Raw genomic sequence first — 16,923 nt, 5'->3', positions numbered from 1 at the left:
TGGCACATCATTAGGAGTTGGGATAGCGGGTCTGGTTGTGTGATTTGGTAGGCGGAGAGAAACCGGATATTTGCGGCATAGGTTCTTGATGCTCGGTGCCTACCTATTGGATACCTACAGGAGGTAGAGACGGGGCACAAAGGGGTCCCAAAAACTAGCAACATATCACAACTGTAGACAGAGGATTAGGGGTTGTGGACCTCGAATATGGTTATGGGATCTAGGGATCCAGTGGATTGGTGGGATACTCCACTCCTCAGTGAGCATGGTCGGGATGACAAGCAGACTGATTCATTCATAGGCGGACACATGGGGGATCACCGAAGCCGTCACTATAGGACGAGGCAGATTATTGCTTAGGATTTGGGCTAGCTATGGAGTGATAGGTGCTGGCATTGTTGAGTCACTTTGGCAAGATTGGCTTAGCCTCGATCATCGCATAGATTATGGCCGAGACTTGTGGGAGAGGAGGCTTTGGTACGAGCATGCTAGGCAGTCATTCATGACCAGAGTGTCACGATGTCAACAAGATAGGTTCCTTCTGCTATAGGCAGGAGATTTTGGCATAACAGGGCTGAGCAGTTCAACTACTTGTAGAGGTGAGCTGGTTTCTATGGGGAGGGTCAGCCAAATCTTCCATTTGGTTTTAGTGATTCATTGGTGGTGTGGGGAACTTTACCAGTGTGGCAGGGTGATCGATAGGAGGAGATTAGGGGAGGCCCGGGTAGATGAGGGTTCAATTTCACCAGGATTGGATTGCATCTTCAGGTGTTTACTCTTGTAGTGCATGAGATGGACTACTCAGTAGGGAAATTTCATGGGGAGTTGGGCAGAGTCCTACATTATCATGATGCTCTACTTATTGCTAGTATGCAGAGGGCTTTTGGTACCTGTATCTGGTTGGATAGTGAGTGGAGGAAGGTGTGCTTCATATTGATTAAGATGGCTTGGGACCGTGGTATCGAGGGATTCCTTCATGTCGGGATAGTGCTGAGATTGGGGATGACTCAATGGTACATTTGGGAGCCTAGTATTATTGGTGGTTATAGTGGTGATCAACAATTAGAGAGGGCACTTGTTTAGGCATTGCTTGAGGATGAGCAATTTTTGGTGGGGAGGACTGTAATGTCCCTTCCTAAATTATTTTGGAATAGGATTTATTTCTACATTTTGAGGCCAATTTTGGAGGAGATGGGGCCATTCGATTTTATTAGGAGACTTAAGAGTTAGAAGTAAGTTATTTTGGTTTTGTTCACACAAGGAAAATAAGCACTTCGTAAGCCAATAGTTTGAATTGCATGAGAGGGAAAATCGATGGTTGAGGGACCCACGAAAGAGGGAAAATGGACAGAAAAAGGCTCCACGAAATCTATAAAAGGGAGACAACACTCCTCATTTCATGATTCTTGGCTTATTGAATTTGATTATGTTGCTCGAGCTGTTTAGCGAGGTCACTTGCTGCTTAACAAGAGTTTTCCAAACGGAGAGCTCACCCTTTCTCCGACGGACTTCGAGTACCACCCTAGAGAGGTTCATCCATTATCATCGAGAGGATATTTGTAGAGAGATTTACAACATTTGTATTCAGTTCGCCCCAACAATACATATTTCTGGAGGACACAGTAGTGTATCTAGTGTGGCCATGGTAACATTCTTCCAGAGGGCTATTGCTGTTAGAGAATCTAGGATAAAGTAGTGTTGTGATGATTCTCTGAGACTTGATAATAATTTGTGAAGTCTTTTTACTTTTCTTGTTAGCTTATTCTTCTTCTTCTTCTTCTTATTAGTGCATATGTGTGTGCTTCATCAAACTGCTATCAAAACAAATAACAAGAATACAGAATTTGGCTCTCCACCAGGGACAAACCCTCTCCACTCTTGAGAGTAAAACCCTTTGTAAGATTTCTCTTATTGAAGCTACTTATTTGAACAATTGCCAAACCCTAGACCCTTGACTAGGATCTCCTCCAAGCATAGGTCAAATCCTTCCTCTTCCTGCACTGTCACTTCCGGCACATCTTCCGGCACTTGGCTTCTTAGCACTTCTTCCTTCTTCCGCTGCTTGTCTAGGTTAGGAAACCCTAGGACATTAGGGCTTCGTTGCTTCGCTAGAGAGAGTGCCTTCTTCCCTTGATTTGGATACCTTGTAGACTTGGATGCACATCCAAATGAGACCGTTAAGTGTGTTGCCCTCAACTATGGTCAAATCTGCATAAGTAGACTTCTGAAAAATTCGTGCGTGTGACAAAAACCCTAGGGGCAATCCTCTTGACCTCACTGTCTTTTCCTTCTTTCTTTGCTGGAGAGAGAGGTCTTGTAGACCTATTTACTAGCTGAAACCATGAATAATATGTCACTGCAATTTCACTGTTGATCTGGCCGCAAATTGTCCTTATTCCTTCGCATGTGTGACTGTTTTTCTGCCCTAGAAAACAGTCCGCACCTTCGTTGTCCTTCCTCCTTTCTTTGCTGTCCTTGTAACCCTTTTTCTTGCCTTGTCTTCGTCCTTCCTTGTCTTCTCTCTTGCTTATAGATTTCAGAGTGAGATTGATGTCCTTTTGAGGAGTGGACAACCTCTATAAATAAAGGTTTGTCCCTCCTATTAGGTAAGGCATGGATTGCCACTGTAATTAATTCTGAATCAGATATTTTCTCACCAGCTTCTTGAAGTTGATCTTCAATTTTTGATGGCTTCATGAAATAAGAAGCTATAGTGTCTTCTTTTTTCATGTTTGATTGATATAGTTGAGTTCTCAAGGTTATCATGTGACCTGTTGCACTGACAGAGTATAATTTCACCAGGGTATCATAGAATTCTTGAGATGTAGATAATTCTGATACAAAAGTGATAAGTGTGAAAATTCCTAGTCCAAGGAACCCCTATTGCAACAAATCTGAATCTACTTCACCTCCTTGATTTTTTTTAAATTACATTCATCAAGTTATTCTTTTGGAATCTGAATACTGAAGCAAATTACTTCTGCAACCTACACTAATTAAATATTTGATCTCATGAAACAGAAAACGGAGCAAAGAACAAAATACATAGGACACACTTATTTTTGGACACAATAGTCCCTGGAAAAACCCAATGCGGGAAAACCGGTGCAACAACTCTGAGAGTTTTATTATTATGCGGGAGAAATATTTGAATACAAATCTAGGATGCTCATCTAGCAATCCTTTACAGGGAAAATACTAGCGGTGAATTTGAGTGAGTTTTACCTCACTTCACCTGGCAGAATTCCAGTTGATTTGGCACAAGACTGGCTAACCTCGACTATTTCTGCATCACCTCTTCTACCCTCTGCGTCAGCTTTCCTAGTTGTTCTGGAAGTTTCGACTGTTCCCGACAGTTCCAGCTTTTGCCCCCTGCATCAACTTTCCCGATAGTTCTGGCAGTTCTAGCTGTTCCCGACAGTTCCAGCTTCTGCCCTCTACGTCAACTTTCCCAGTTGTTTCGGAAGTTCCCGATAGTTCCGACGATTCTTGGTAATTCCAGTTTCTGCGTGACAGGCAACTTTTCTGCTCTGCCTCTTCGCCTTTCTGTTTGTATTCTCTGGAAAGTCTTTCTCCCGGATTCTCACTGCTCCTCTGCGGCATAATGATCACTTAATTCGAAATCCTTAGCAAACCCTGCCCTAGGAATCGAATTCTTGATCAATTCGTCCTCTCTATGTGTGTTTCCAAATGAACCCCAACTCTACGTTTTATATTTTTCCTGTTGATTCTTCAACGACCGAGATTAAGTCTCTAATCAACGACTAAGATTAAAACATGACTTGATCCGCCTTTTAGATCATTCTCATCCATATTTTGATTAATACCCATTAATATTTTATCTTCCCTAAGTTTAGACTTAGGAACCCTATTAAAAATATTAATTATTTTAATAAAATACAATCCAGGTGGAATTTCACCAAACGGTTTTTGGGTTCTTTAGAACTCATGTGCCTTAGCCTCTCCACCAATTCTGAAGGCTAGAGCACTTCCAATGCTACCAAAAACTAATAATAAGATGGTCTTTGATAGACTCGAAGATAATTCTTTGATCCTTAATTTCCCCTTTTTCATATTTTTCCATTTCCTGGGCATTATTCTCATTTGGAGTTGGAACCTTTCCTTGAACGAATTTCATGACATCATTCTCTCTAAGGACTAAGTCAATTCTCTTTTTCCATGCCTTGAAGTTGGATGCTCCTTCTAGCTTATTGCTCTCCTTGCATACAAAAGCCATTGAATTAGACATGTAGGATTGGAAGAAAGCTGCTACTAAACTGTTCTATTGGAGATGTCTTCAAATATAACTGCTCCAAAGATGACCTTCTATCTTTTATCTAGTAATAGTGTCTCCTTTTCACCTTAGCTTTGAACCATGTTAGAAAATCAAAGATAATGGATTTTCTTACTTGGTAATTACTTGTGAGTCTTAATCTTCTTTCTTTTGTTATTTATTATTCTTTCTTCTTTTTTCCATTGGAAAAATCACAATCTTTCATTAACTTAAAAAATTACATATTGTAGATGCACTATGCATATGCTATAGTATCAGTCAGCCTTCTGTGGGCTCAGTATATGATCTATAATATCAGTATATAAACCAGAAACATCACGCAGGATGTTCGTTTATAGTTGTTCTATTTATATGTACATATTTTCCACGCAGGGCTCTGCAAAAAAGTTTTCAGTCCACTATATACAAAATATACTGTTCAAAGATAGCAAAAAATGTCAGATATTGTATCTCATGGGCTGACCGCCCTATGGTATTGTGGGTCTATATATGGTCGATGATAGTATTGGTATGCATTTGACCCGTGTTGCTCCTGGATCATCCACTCTCCTCGGGGAAGTGACGTGGCCTCCTTGGAAAGTTGGTCGGCACTGCTGTTGTGTTCCCTGTAGATATGATTGCAAGTAATGTCAATAAACTGAGCCTTCAATATATTTATTTCATCCAATATGTTACTGAGTGTATGTGTGTGACAAACAGTAATATTGTTGAACCAATCTATGATGATCTTCGAATCTCCAAATATATGAATGTTCATGCAATGATGTCCCAATGAGAAATGCATGAGATGACGAAGAGTGATGAGTTCAGCGAAATTATTTGAGCCAATCCCCAATCCCATCCGGACTTTATAGAAATGTTGTTCGTTGATGTATAAAATAAATCCACCCCCGCACCCCTGCTGCTGGGCAGCACCATCAAAAAATGCCCAAGGGGTACGTTTGTCAATATGCGGAGGGTCGCGGGGTCTTCGAGTGCGAGGTTGGGGTGGCTCAGGCATATCATTATAAGCCGATATAATAAGAGCAGAAAGGTGCGGCCAGTTCACGGGTTTGTCATCAAATATAGACCGGTTCTGAGCCAGCCAGAGGTACCAGCTGATAATAATGGGGAGACTCTGTAGTTTAGACCCTTTATGTCGGTTATACCATGATTCCCAGGCTCTGTTAATATCATCGCCTTCCAAAGAACCCGAAAAGTGTATAGATGTGGATACGGATTGCCACAGGTTCATCAAGGCTGTGCAGTTCAGGAACAGGTGAAGAATCGATTCTGTTGCGTTTTTACATAGAGTGCACCAGGTAGGCCCGTAAATAGCTCTGTGCATAAGGTTCTCACCTGTGGGAACTATACCTTTTAGAATACACCAAAAAAAGAGTTTTGTCCGTGGAGGCGCAGTGAGTTTCCATATTGCCTTCCACCAAAATGAGATGAGATCCAGTACCGTATGAGAGATCAACGCTAAATAGCCCGCTTTTGTTGTATACATTCCATGCTCAGATTGATTCCAAATAAGTTCATCCGGACCCTGTTTAATCCTGATGTGAGATTCTGATAAAGCAGATATATAATCGGACCATTCCTGGTGCCAGTGGGGTGGAAGATTGATCTGTAGTGCGGATTTCTAGCATTGTTGTAAAATGGATGAATTGAGTGGATCCGCGATGTCAGCGAGTACTTTAATCTCGAGTGAGTTTATGTGCTGTATGAGTGCCTCGGGTAATAGATGTCTGCCTCCACACCCATTCCATGGGTCTGTACCGATACGAGCCAAAGATCCATCGTTGATTTTCCAAACCAGGTTATCCTTGATGAGAGGCATGGATATTAGAAGTGCTTTCCATACAGAAGAGATGCCGGATTTGGGCCAATTTGGAAGCCGAATCCAATCCATTATGTGCAGAGGCTAGATATATTTGTGGTATGTGATGCTAGTCCAGAGATTATGACCTGTGAGTAACGTTCACCCCATTTTTGCTGCAAGAGCCTGTGCAAATGTGGGCAGGTCTTTTAAACCTCAACCTCCCCATTTTTTGGGCAACGCCATCTTCTTCCATGCCACCCATGCAAATATCCATTTGTCCTGGTTCCCATTCCAAAGATATCTGTTGCATAATTGATGTAACCTTGCCAAGATGTTCCTTGGAATCCATGCGAGAGCCATCCAAAAGGCCGGTGTTGCCTCCAAAACAGATTTAACCAATACAAGTCTACCAGCTCTAGATAGATATCGGTGACTCCATATGTTTAGCCGCTTTTCCAGTTTTGAGACGAGCCAGATCCAGTCAGCTATCTTTTGGGTGACAGGCTTGATCCAGAAACCTAAATATTTAAGACCACGATCTAAGGGACTATTGCAGAATGGAAATAGTTGTCGAGCAAATTGAGACTCATGGATAGAAGTTCTGGTAAGAATGATAGATGATTTTGAATGATTTGCAAGCATCCCAGTGGCAGATGAAAAAAGGGTGAGAATTTTGGAAAATGAGCAAGAGTCCCTGATGCTACCATCATGGAAGATCATGACATCGTCTACAAAAAGAAGATGGGTGAGAAAGCAATCATCACATATTTTGAGACCACAAAGATCCCCATTTCTCTTAACTGAAGCAATAAATCGACTCAGACCATCCATGACAATTAGGAAAAGTAGGGGAGACAGAGGACAACCCTTCCTAAGACCTCATTTAGAGTGGAAAAACTGAGATGCCGACCCATTGATCAGAACACTGAAGGTGGGAGTGGTGATGCAAGGCATGATCCAGGTAATGAAATTGTTGGGGAAGCCCAGATGGATGAGGAGCGTCTTGATGTAGAGCCAGCTAACTCGATCAAAAGCCTTTGCCAAGTCAATCTTTAGGATAATGGCCTTATGGTGTCTGGTCCAGATGGTGTGAAAGGCTTCTTGGGCCGAACCAATGGCTTCATGTATCTGACGATGTTCAAGGAAAGCAAATTATTGAGGGGCAATATTACGTGATAGGATAGGTCTGAGGCGATTTGCAATGATCTTGGAGATGATCTTATAGAGCACATTGCACAGAGAAATGGGGCGGTAATCATCAAAGGAGGAAGGGGAGTCCAATTTGGGAATAAGGGCTATGAATGTCGAATTGATGGCATTGTAAAGTGACCCTGATATCCTGCATTCCTCCACAACCCTTAGTAAATCATCGCTGAGCAGTTCATAGAAAGCAATGTAGAACTCGATGGTACAACCGTTCGGGCTTGGGCTTTTTTCCTTTTTAAACCATTTTAGCGTGCCCTCAAGTTCCCCAGGTGTCACTGGGTCATATAATGCCTCTGCGTCATCCTCATTTACAAACCTGGGGAAGTGTCCAACAATGTTGATAATATTGGCAATAGTCGAGCCAGGAGGTTGTTTGTAGAGATTCTTGAAGTGAGAAGATCCCAGGTGTGAGAGCTTATTGAAGGAGTTAGCCACTCCACCCTCTGGCAATGGGATATTCCAGATGGTATTTTGGACCTTTCTACCTTTTGCATAATTATGGAAAAACTGAGTGTTGTCATCTCCTGCTTTTAACCAAATGGCTCTGCTACGAAGATGCATGGATTCCTCTCTGTCTTTTAAAATCTTTGACTTCTAGTTTTCTAGAACCACTAGGTGGGATTTATCATCTGCTGTGGAAAACCCTAATCCTCGTTCATCCAATAGTGTGGAGAGTTCTGATTCAATGAGCAGAAGGGATGAGTTATCCTTTTGGTGTTTTTCTTTGGCCCATTTAATAGAGAGGTGCTTCAGCTGAGATAGGTTAGAGAAGAAACCTTTTGCCAAGGATTCTGACCTGTCAATCGGGTTTGTATTCCAAAATTCCTTGACCATATTGATATATGAAGGATCCTGAAGCTAGCCGTGATTGAACTTGAATGGGGCTTTTGGCTTTTTGTGAGGTCCCAAGATCTCCAGGTATATAGGGTAGTGATCCGAAATGCCTCCAGTTCCAACCCATTGTTTGTAGAAATGCATATGTTGAATAAGGGTTCCTTTCATGATAAATCTGTCCAATCTGCGGGCAAGTGCAGCCTCTCTAATTCTTATGTTCCTCCAAGTAGGGAGTGGTTTGTGCATAGGGACATCAATTAGATTATGTCTCTCCAAAAGATCTGTCATATAACCTGTGATCGAGTCTACTTGAGCCATGGATCCCCAAGATTCACCATATCCCAGGGAGAAATTTAAATCACCCCCAATAATGATGTTGTCAGCAGAGAAGATGGATAGTCCCAACAAATGATTCCAGAAATTCTCCCTATGTTGACAGGGGCCGTAGATGTTAATAACCCTAAGGCTGGTCCCTAGGTCGGCCGAGAAGAGGTCTATGCCCATAAACCCCTGTCCTCCCCATGTAGCTTGTGCTTTGATGGTAGATGGATTGTAGCCTATCGCGAGGCCCCCCGATCTTCCAGTAGAATCCATAGCAAAAAACTTCCATCTCGGGATAATAGAGGATAAAGAATCAGAGATAGGGTCAGCTGGGCCGAGGGTTTCTTGGAGGAGAATGATGTCGACAGGATCAGTCTCAAATAGTCTGTGTAGAGCTAGTTTCTTGGAGGCACTAGCCAAGCCTCTGCAATTAAAGGAAAGGCACTTCATGGAGGGAGATTGCCAGGGGTGTTCGTTGCTCTAAGAACCCCGTCAATAGTGGATTGGCGACCAGAGGCCACCTCCGCTCCAGCACGCCTGATAGCTTTGGACATAAATGATTTTCTCCCTCGGGCAGTCAAGGGAGTCGACCCCGAAGTTACAAGACCCAAACTAGCAATTTTTAGATGGGATCCATGGGGGTGAAAGCGAGGGCGCAGATTATAATGATGCTTTGACCCCTGAGATGAGGATGGAGAAGAGGAGGGCGAGGGGAGAGAATGCAAGGAGGGCGCCGATGGAGCATAGACCGGAGAAGTGGGTAAAGTGTAGTATGCAACAGACATGGATGGAATATGCAATGAGGAGCTAGGAGAAAAACATGATAAAGGAGGAGAGAGAGATGTACCCGAAGCAGCGACAGCTTCAGCAGCAACCTGAGATGTGGTCACCGGCGGTGAGAGAGTTTTGCGAGCGACTCTTGATACACCTTGAGGGTTGATAATGGGAGGTCCTGGCACCGGAGTACGCAAGGTGGCCAGTGAGATAGTCCTTGAGGGTACATTGGAAGGCGTTGGGGTTTCATCCAGTTTCTTGTTGAGGGGGCAGTCCTTGAATATATGCCCCACCTTGTGGCAGCGATGGCAACGAAATGGAACCCCTTCGTAGTCCAATATTTGTACCCTTGTAAATTTCCCCCAGTGCAGGGTAATCTTCTCCTCCAAACCTTCGCGGGTATCCAGGTATACCAAGATGCGAGCTAGGGTTCTGTTCCTTGACTCCACGAAGGTTCGATCATGGTCAAGATATGATCCCAGAGCATTCCCAATGCGAATGAAAACCTCCTCACTCCAGTACTGTAGAGGGAGCCCCGGCAGACGAACCCACAGTGGACCAGCCCCAATTTGTTCTCTCTCCGGATCAAAGAGAGGGCTCCATCTCTTTAACAGAACCGACACCATCTCAATGTGCCAATACCTAGCCAACACCAAGTCTGTATAGTTCTCCTTTGCAAAGTGAAGGGCAAACCAACCTCTAGGTAAAACTTGCACCTCAGGTAATTCCTTGAGGACCCCTCCCCAGATTTCCTTTACCCATTGGGTGAGCCGGGTCGCCGAATACGCCCTCCCGCGGACATGTCCAACAAGTATGGTACTCGCCATGATAGCTGCTTCCCCTATAGCAGAGGTTTCTCCGAAACGAATCGAGATATCCCTTGAGGTCGCTTTAACACACTTAGTTCTTTTCTTCCCAGTACGTGGTGCAGATGGGTGATCCACTAATGGATCTGGGGAGCCTTCCAAATGGATTGATTTTGCAGGTCTAACCTTAACAGCCAGAGCCTCAAAACAACCCGAGGGCGAGTGAAGGGAAACAGAAGGGATTGCAGCAACCGGTAGTGGAGGACCCGAAGATGTTGCAGCGAAGAAGGTAGTATTTTGCGGATGCGGGTCAAAAGAGGGCGACGGAGGAATAACAGTCGACAGAAAGTGTAGGGTTCGAGGTGATAGAGGGGGAAGATACAAAGCAGGAGAACCCCGGGGAGAATTTCCAGTAGAGTGATGGGCAGAGCGATGATCCAGCAGGGTAACCACTGGAGAGGGTCTATGCAGCGATGGGATCGGTGGACGGCTAGGACCTGTTGCTGTAGATGGAAAATTAGGGCATCCGAATATCACCTGTTCTGGGTGCGGGTCTTCTGAATAATCAACCAACTCCTCCGTTTCCATAGATTCACCCATTATAGCTGAAGACATCCTGAAAGTGACAGATGGACCTGAAAAATCGGGCCGGTTAACAGGCAGCAACAGGTACGCGGGCAGAGAGGTAACAGGTAACGGTGAGTGTTAACCAAAACCCTTACAGTCGACCACGTAGCACTCCATCTCTCTTCTTCGCCTATTATTCTTTCTTCATCAAGCAATTTCACAAATTATTCTTCCAACATCTCAAAGATGCAAGAGACACAAAATTTAGGCTTTCAAGTTAGGGCAAACCCCACAAGGGGGAAAATCCAACAATCCTCTTCTTATTGAATCAAGTCAAAATGAGATATCCAACCAATACCAAAGACTCCCTTAAAGGTTCCAAGTCATCCTTCATCTCAAGTCAAAGTCAAATGTAGTCAACCTCCTTCATTTTGCTCAGAATATAGTGAACCTTTTTCAAACTTTGCTTCAACTACAAAGTTCTCGGCCTTGTTACCTTTCGGAAAACTCAGATTTTCGGCCTTGTCAAAAACAACTGGGTACCTCAGATTTTCTCGGCCTTGTCACAAAATTTTCGGAAACTCACATGTGTGACTGTAATGGAACAAAAGTAGGGTTCGATCTTCTTATTTTTGACTTTCCTTTGTCTCTTCTAAACTTTGGCTTGTTTCTCTGTATTCCAATCAAGGAATTTGAGTTTTCTCTTCAAAACTTCATGCATGCCAATAGGTTGAAGTTTCTCCTATATATATAGCTGTCCATGAGGTATCAAATAGCCATATAGACCAACTTTGATTGAGAGAGGGTCGACCTGAACCTTTTGACTATCTTTAATTGACCAAAATAAAAATAAAAAATTCTATCTTTTCAAATGTCAAATGACATGTTTCAAATACATATTGTTTTGACTCCTTTTGACTTCTAAAGCATGAAGAACATGCTTGATAAAATAATAAAAATAAATTCTTTAATAAATATCTTTCATTATGAAAACCGACACAAGTTACATTTTCCAACACTCCCAAGGGCCACTCCCACCCCAAAACCATGCTCTAAGCTAGAGTGTCCAAGGAGCTCCCTCTATGGCTCCTTGGCATGCCCTTGGGGGTGTACTTTCAAGGTGCTCCTTAGGCACTCCCCAAGCATTCATGGCTTACAGTGCCACCACTTGATAGCAGGGTGAAGAGAAAACCGCACCAAGGTCCAAAGGTTCATATTGATTATGCAAGCATTAGACAAACTCATCCTTGATGAGGAGTGTATGGAGATAATTAAGCCTTTACATTAGTGGTAATGGTGTCTTTGGGACCAACCATGCAATTAGAGATCGAGGGAATTTGTTTCACAAGTGGCGAGCATGCCTTCTTAAGAGACATGTTGAGCACGTATAGTTTCATCCACATTGTCAAAAGAAATAACTTGAATGTAAACCCATTAGAGAGCTTGGTTTATGTGCTTACATTTTGTGATTGTTGTTCCATTACTGTGAGGAGTCAAAGATGGATAAATCATTTAATACTTGGGATAATAATCTAGAGGAGGATTATTTGGAGGATGGAGTATTGGTTTTGGAGCAATTGGAGAATGGTCTTACTAGTGATGATGATGATAGTATTTAGATGCCATTGCCATCCATTGCCATGGTCCCCCCTAACCAGGACTCTAGCTTCAACATTGTGGGGCCAGGGCATCATCTTTAGTTCCACTTCCATCTACTTGTATACAACTATCTCTTGCTTCAACTTCACTACTACCATTTGAATGTTCATGCGATAATTGTGGTGGTGCAAAGAAGAAGGGAAAGTAGATACAAATTAGAATAATTATTTCTCCCTTTTCACTACTTTATATGTCATAGACTCATAGTCTTTAGCAACTGGGTCGGTTTAGTCTTTTGGACCTTTCAATCTTCGCACTTGAGTACACAGATGGCCTATTTTGTAAAAGTAACTATTTATTCATGTTGACAGTGGATTGATACCCTAGTTTCATTCGATGAGTTAGTTGTTTACTTTGTATCATATGGCTTAAAAGTTTTTATGTTTGTTTGTATTTGCTAGATGGTTGATGTTTGAATGCTTAGTCATTAATGTACTATTGATGACATTTTGAATTTCATAGCAATGTAGTAAATAACACAAAATATGCTTGTTTTCATATATTTTGTATGTTTTGCGCACGCACATGCACACACACACACATATATAGAAGAAAAACATGCATATTTATTCTACTTGTAGATGAATACTACATTGCTATGAAGTTTTTGCTCTGAAGACACATCCTAATGATAATACGTATCTCAATTAAAGGACATGGTGTTTGATGAAAAGACACCTCTGCCTAGTTATTTATAAGAGGAGCGTCATTTGTAATCATTCATTATATCGTATTAATTCTTGTACATTTATTTGGTATATATTATTTTATCTTGAAATTGATTTCTTTACATTCAAAATATTTTGGATATTTAATTTGGTGAGCTAGATTGATTGTCACATTTGATATCCTAAAATTCATGAATCTGTGATATTACTCTTCATTAAATTCTAAAAGTTACAAAGGAAAAAACCAAGGTATTGTAAAAATAATGCCTAAATCATAAATTTTTAAGCTTAAATGAAATATAACGAGAATTTGAGAAAAGAAAAATGGAGTTTAGTGATGAGAAAAAATTAACATCTCCTAAAACCTAAACAATGCATGTTTTCATGTTACTTGGACTCAAAGGGACAATCGCAGGGAAAATGTTGATATTTCTATTTCTCCTATTATAGATAATAATTATATTAGTATTGAATGTGCTAACCAATTGGTGATTTCTAAGCCAAATATAATTGAAACGATAGGCCCATGGGATGAAAAACAATATGAACTAAATATTTTACCTCTAAACATTGGATAGTATACTTTCATATCACAATTCATTGTTAGATACTTATTTTGTGATGATAATGATATAATTTTGGGTTCATTTTGGGTTGTTGATTTTCTAGGGCATAAACTAGAATTAATTTTTCTTCTACATGATAACTACTTCCAATGATCATTAATTCACTGATAGCATCCATTTAAAATCATTAAGCTATTATACAAAAGAAAATATCAACCATTAAAGCATGAAAGAGCAGTAGAGAATAACCATGTAACTATGAGACAAGAGACAAAAATTAGGCTTGAGGCCAGGGCAAAACCCACAAGGGGAAAACACATAAAGTTTTCCTTATGAGAGAGAGAGTGCAAGATTCATCAATACATCAGAAACGCCATCAAGATAATAGCCAAACCAATACCCAAGAACAAAATGAATTCCAAAACCCTTGTTTTGAAATTCAACCCTCTTTTTCTCCTTCTAAAATTTGTTGGAACAAAGATAGAGAAGACAAAGTCAATGTGCTAAATGAGGAGGAAGGCTCTCCTTTATATAGACTTCAAAGGGGGGTCGAATGGGTGCCTCTTGGGGGCTTGGATGACCTAAAATAATAGTGGGCCGACTTGAATTATTGGAGGAAAACATTTAAATTTACATGTTGAAAACACTGACCATGACTACGATATTTCTGACTCCCTCTTAGCTAGGGAGATACTTTTCATTTTCTCTCTCAAGATCAATGTCCTCGACCAATCCACAGGTCTCCTGACCCACAGCGTAAGGGAGAGATCGTCAGTCTCATCATAAGGGAAGATATATAACATCCATCACAACAAGTGGGATCAATCAATGAAGCCAAACCAATCATATCCACAAGGTATATCTCCCCGACCATAAACAAGGTCTCCCGGCCCACACCCTAAGGGAGGAATCCCTATCTCAGTGATATACACAAGGTACATCTCCCCGACCACAAATAAGTTCCCCTGGTAGACAACCTAAGGGAGGAATCTGTTGAAAATGTAACTAGTTTCGATCTTCATAATTGTTGTTTAGCTCTTGACATAATGTAATTCTTGTGTATTTGTAAAGAGAAGAAAATAAATTATTATAAAGAAGAAAAAAAAAAAAAAAAAAAAAAAATTATTGTAAGCATGAGTTTCATGTTTTATTTATTTTGTTTATAGGCCAAAGCACCCATTGAGTGCTTTTAAGTGTATTCCATAAGTCATAGTCGTAGTCACCATGTATTAGACCTTTTCTGGGTTCTTTATGTAAAAAAGAAAAATATTTGTGTGTCAAAAATGAGTTTTATCCCTCCACCAAATGGGCTTCATCTATCAAAGTCGGCCTCATGAAGAAATTTCATCCCTCGTGGAGACTATAAATATACGGTGACTTCCATCCATTGTGACATAATCTAATCGAGGAATTTGATCTGCAACTCATGTGGAAAAAGAAGTGCGAGAAAGACTAATAAAGAGGAGGAAAAACTCAAGTAAAAGAAAGCTCTTATCAAGACTTGAAGAACCGAAATCCTACTATTATGGCTCACACGTGTGAGGAAATCTGAAGCATAGGTATTAGGAACAGATGGCAGGGCCAAAGGTACAGGTCGTAGTTGCAGGGATAAGAAGGAAGGCCAGGACATTGTTTGGAGCAGGTTTAAGTTGACTTTGGATGGTCAAAGGCTTGTTGACTTGTGCATAATTGTCTTCATGAAGAAAGAATGGTTGGAAGGATGACTTGGTGGATGGAAGTGGTCTTGTTGTTGGTCTAGTGGTCTTAGTTGTCTCGTTTGATTTGGTTCTTAAAGAAGAGAAGAATTTTTTTGGGCTTTCCCTTAGGAGAGGGGTTTTGCCTTGGCTGAGAGTCTACATACTATGTCATGTCACTTGCTGTCTTTATTTATTTTCATGCTTTTGGTTTTGACAGTTGCTTGATGATGAAAAGACAAAAGAAGAAATAAAAGAAGCTAATAAAAATTCAAATATTTATTAAATTAAACAAATCTCATAATTGAATATTTATTAAATTACTTTTGCTTTTTCAACTTCGTAGGCTTTTTCTCAATTATTGCAAGCCCCTAGAGATTATGCTGATTCAATACTTAACGAGCGTTTTCCCGTGCCACGCTTAGTTGTCTGTGACCAACATCGCTCACAGGTAATTTACTAATTTCTTTTCAATTCTTGTTTTTCTGTCTTATCTGGTATTTCTATGTGATGAATTTGCTTCAAAAGGTATTTCCTTTGTATTCTTCCTTCTTAGTGTGGTTTTTTTCTCTGCAATTATCTGTACATCATACAAATGTGTAGGCACGGTTTTTACTGGCAAAGTTGAATCCTTCTGCAACTTACAATTCGGACGTGGGGCCTCCACCGGAGGAGATATTATTTTTACGGATGATGTGAGCTTTCAGACCTTTATGGAGCATCTTCAAAGATTGGCTGTTCAGTCATAGTCACAACCAGTTCATTCATCAGCATCATATAAATTTTCTAATTCGTTGGAGATCTCTGTAATGTACGGGTGTTCGGGCTTGTACTTCAACATATTAAAGATTAGGTTTGGCCTTCTATTTTTCACTCCTGTACTACTGCATTGGAGTTATTCAGATATGCCGGTCTCCGAATCTTAGGGTAATACTAATTAATTGGTGTCAGGCAAGCCTTTTATATTAACTGAACTTTAGCTTGGGTATGGTACTATGGAACACAATTTTGGCCATTGTGTCATCGGTTTGTGATAATCATTTAATTGTTTCAAGCAGCAACTTGCGTTTTTATTTTGGACTTTGCAGTAGTCATCTTAATCTAAACAAAAGATAAGAATTTCTACATCTCTTAGATTTGATTTCAAAGCGAAAGCCTACAAACTAGAATCAATATTGGAGCTTAAGCATTGGCACCATTTTTAGCATCTCTTTTTAACATGCATGAGTTTGAATTCTGATATAACATAGCATATAAAGAGATTAAAACTAATTTCAAGGCAAGATGGTTATGATCAATTTCATGTTAAGAATGAATCAAATCTCTATTTGAGTGGGAAATAATCAAGATATGCATGGTTCATGAACCCAGTTGCGAATATAGGTGCAGGTGCTGGTGCTAGTCCCGGTCCCGATATGGCAGGGCCATTTTCAAAATCCATGTTTGTTTGGGTTTGGGGGTGCATGACATGCACGCATGCATACATACATACATTCGGAGATGAATGCATGCATATACCATAGAAACGTCAAGTGTATTGGTTGTATATCATCGATCAAATTTCAAATTAGAAGCAACAAAATTATATACAATTTCGATGTCCTCTCAGTGGTAAAATATCTTACGACTACTTGTCGAAGCAAACAATCTAGCAAATGTCGTAAGTTCAGAGACATTCATTCAACTAAGTTGAACGAATCATAGAAACATGAATGGATAAGGATGCAAGT

At 40.8% G+C, this 16,923-nt stretch overlaps 1 protein-coding gene across 1 annotated transcript in view; it reads left to right on the top strand.

The window, feature by feature from the left end:
- Positions 1–16,266, top strand: part of LOC149238893 (protein transport protein SEC23 E-like) — a 345,793-nt gene extending 329,527 nt beyond the window's left edge. The window contains 3 exon segments of the mRNA XM_089373218.1: positions 15,540–15,644; positions 15,797–15,859; positions 15,862–16,266. Coding sequence (XP_089229344.1) covers positions 15,540–15,644; positions 15,797–15,859; positions 15,862–15,942 — 249 coding nt within the window. The 3' untranslated portion in view covers positions 15,943–16,266.
- The last annotated feature ends 657 nt before the right edge of the window (positions 16,267–16,923 follow it).

The sequence above is a fragment of the Pinus tabuliformis genome, chromosome 8 (assembly GCF_031772625.1).
Source record: "Pinus tabuliformis cultivar Carrire ecotype Pingquan chromosome 8, CPIR1, whole genome shotgun sequence".
Taxonomy (NCBI): domain Eukaryota; kingdom Viridiplantae; phylum Streptophyta; class Pinopsida; order Pinales; family Pinaceae; genus Pinus; species Pinus tabuliformis.
This window is presented reverse-complemented; position numbering and strand designations above follow the sequence as displayed.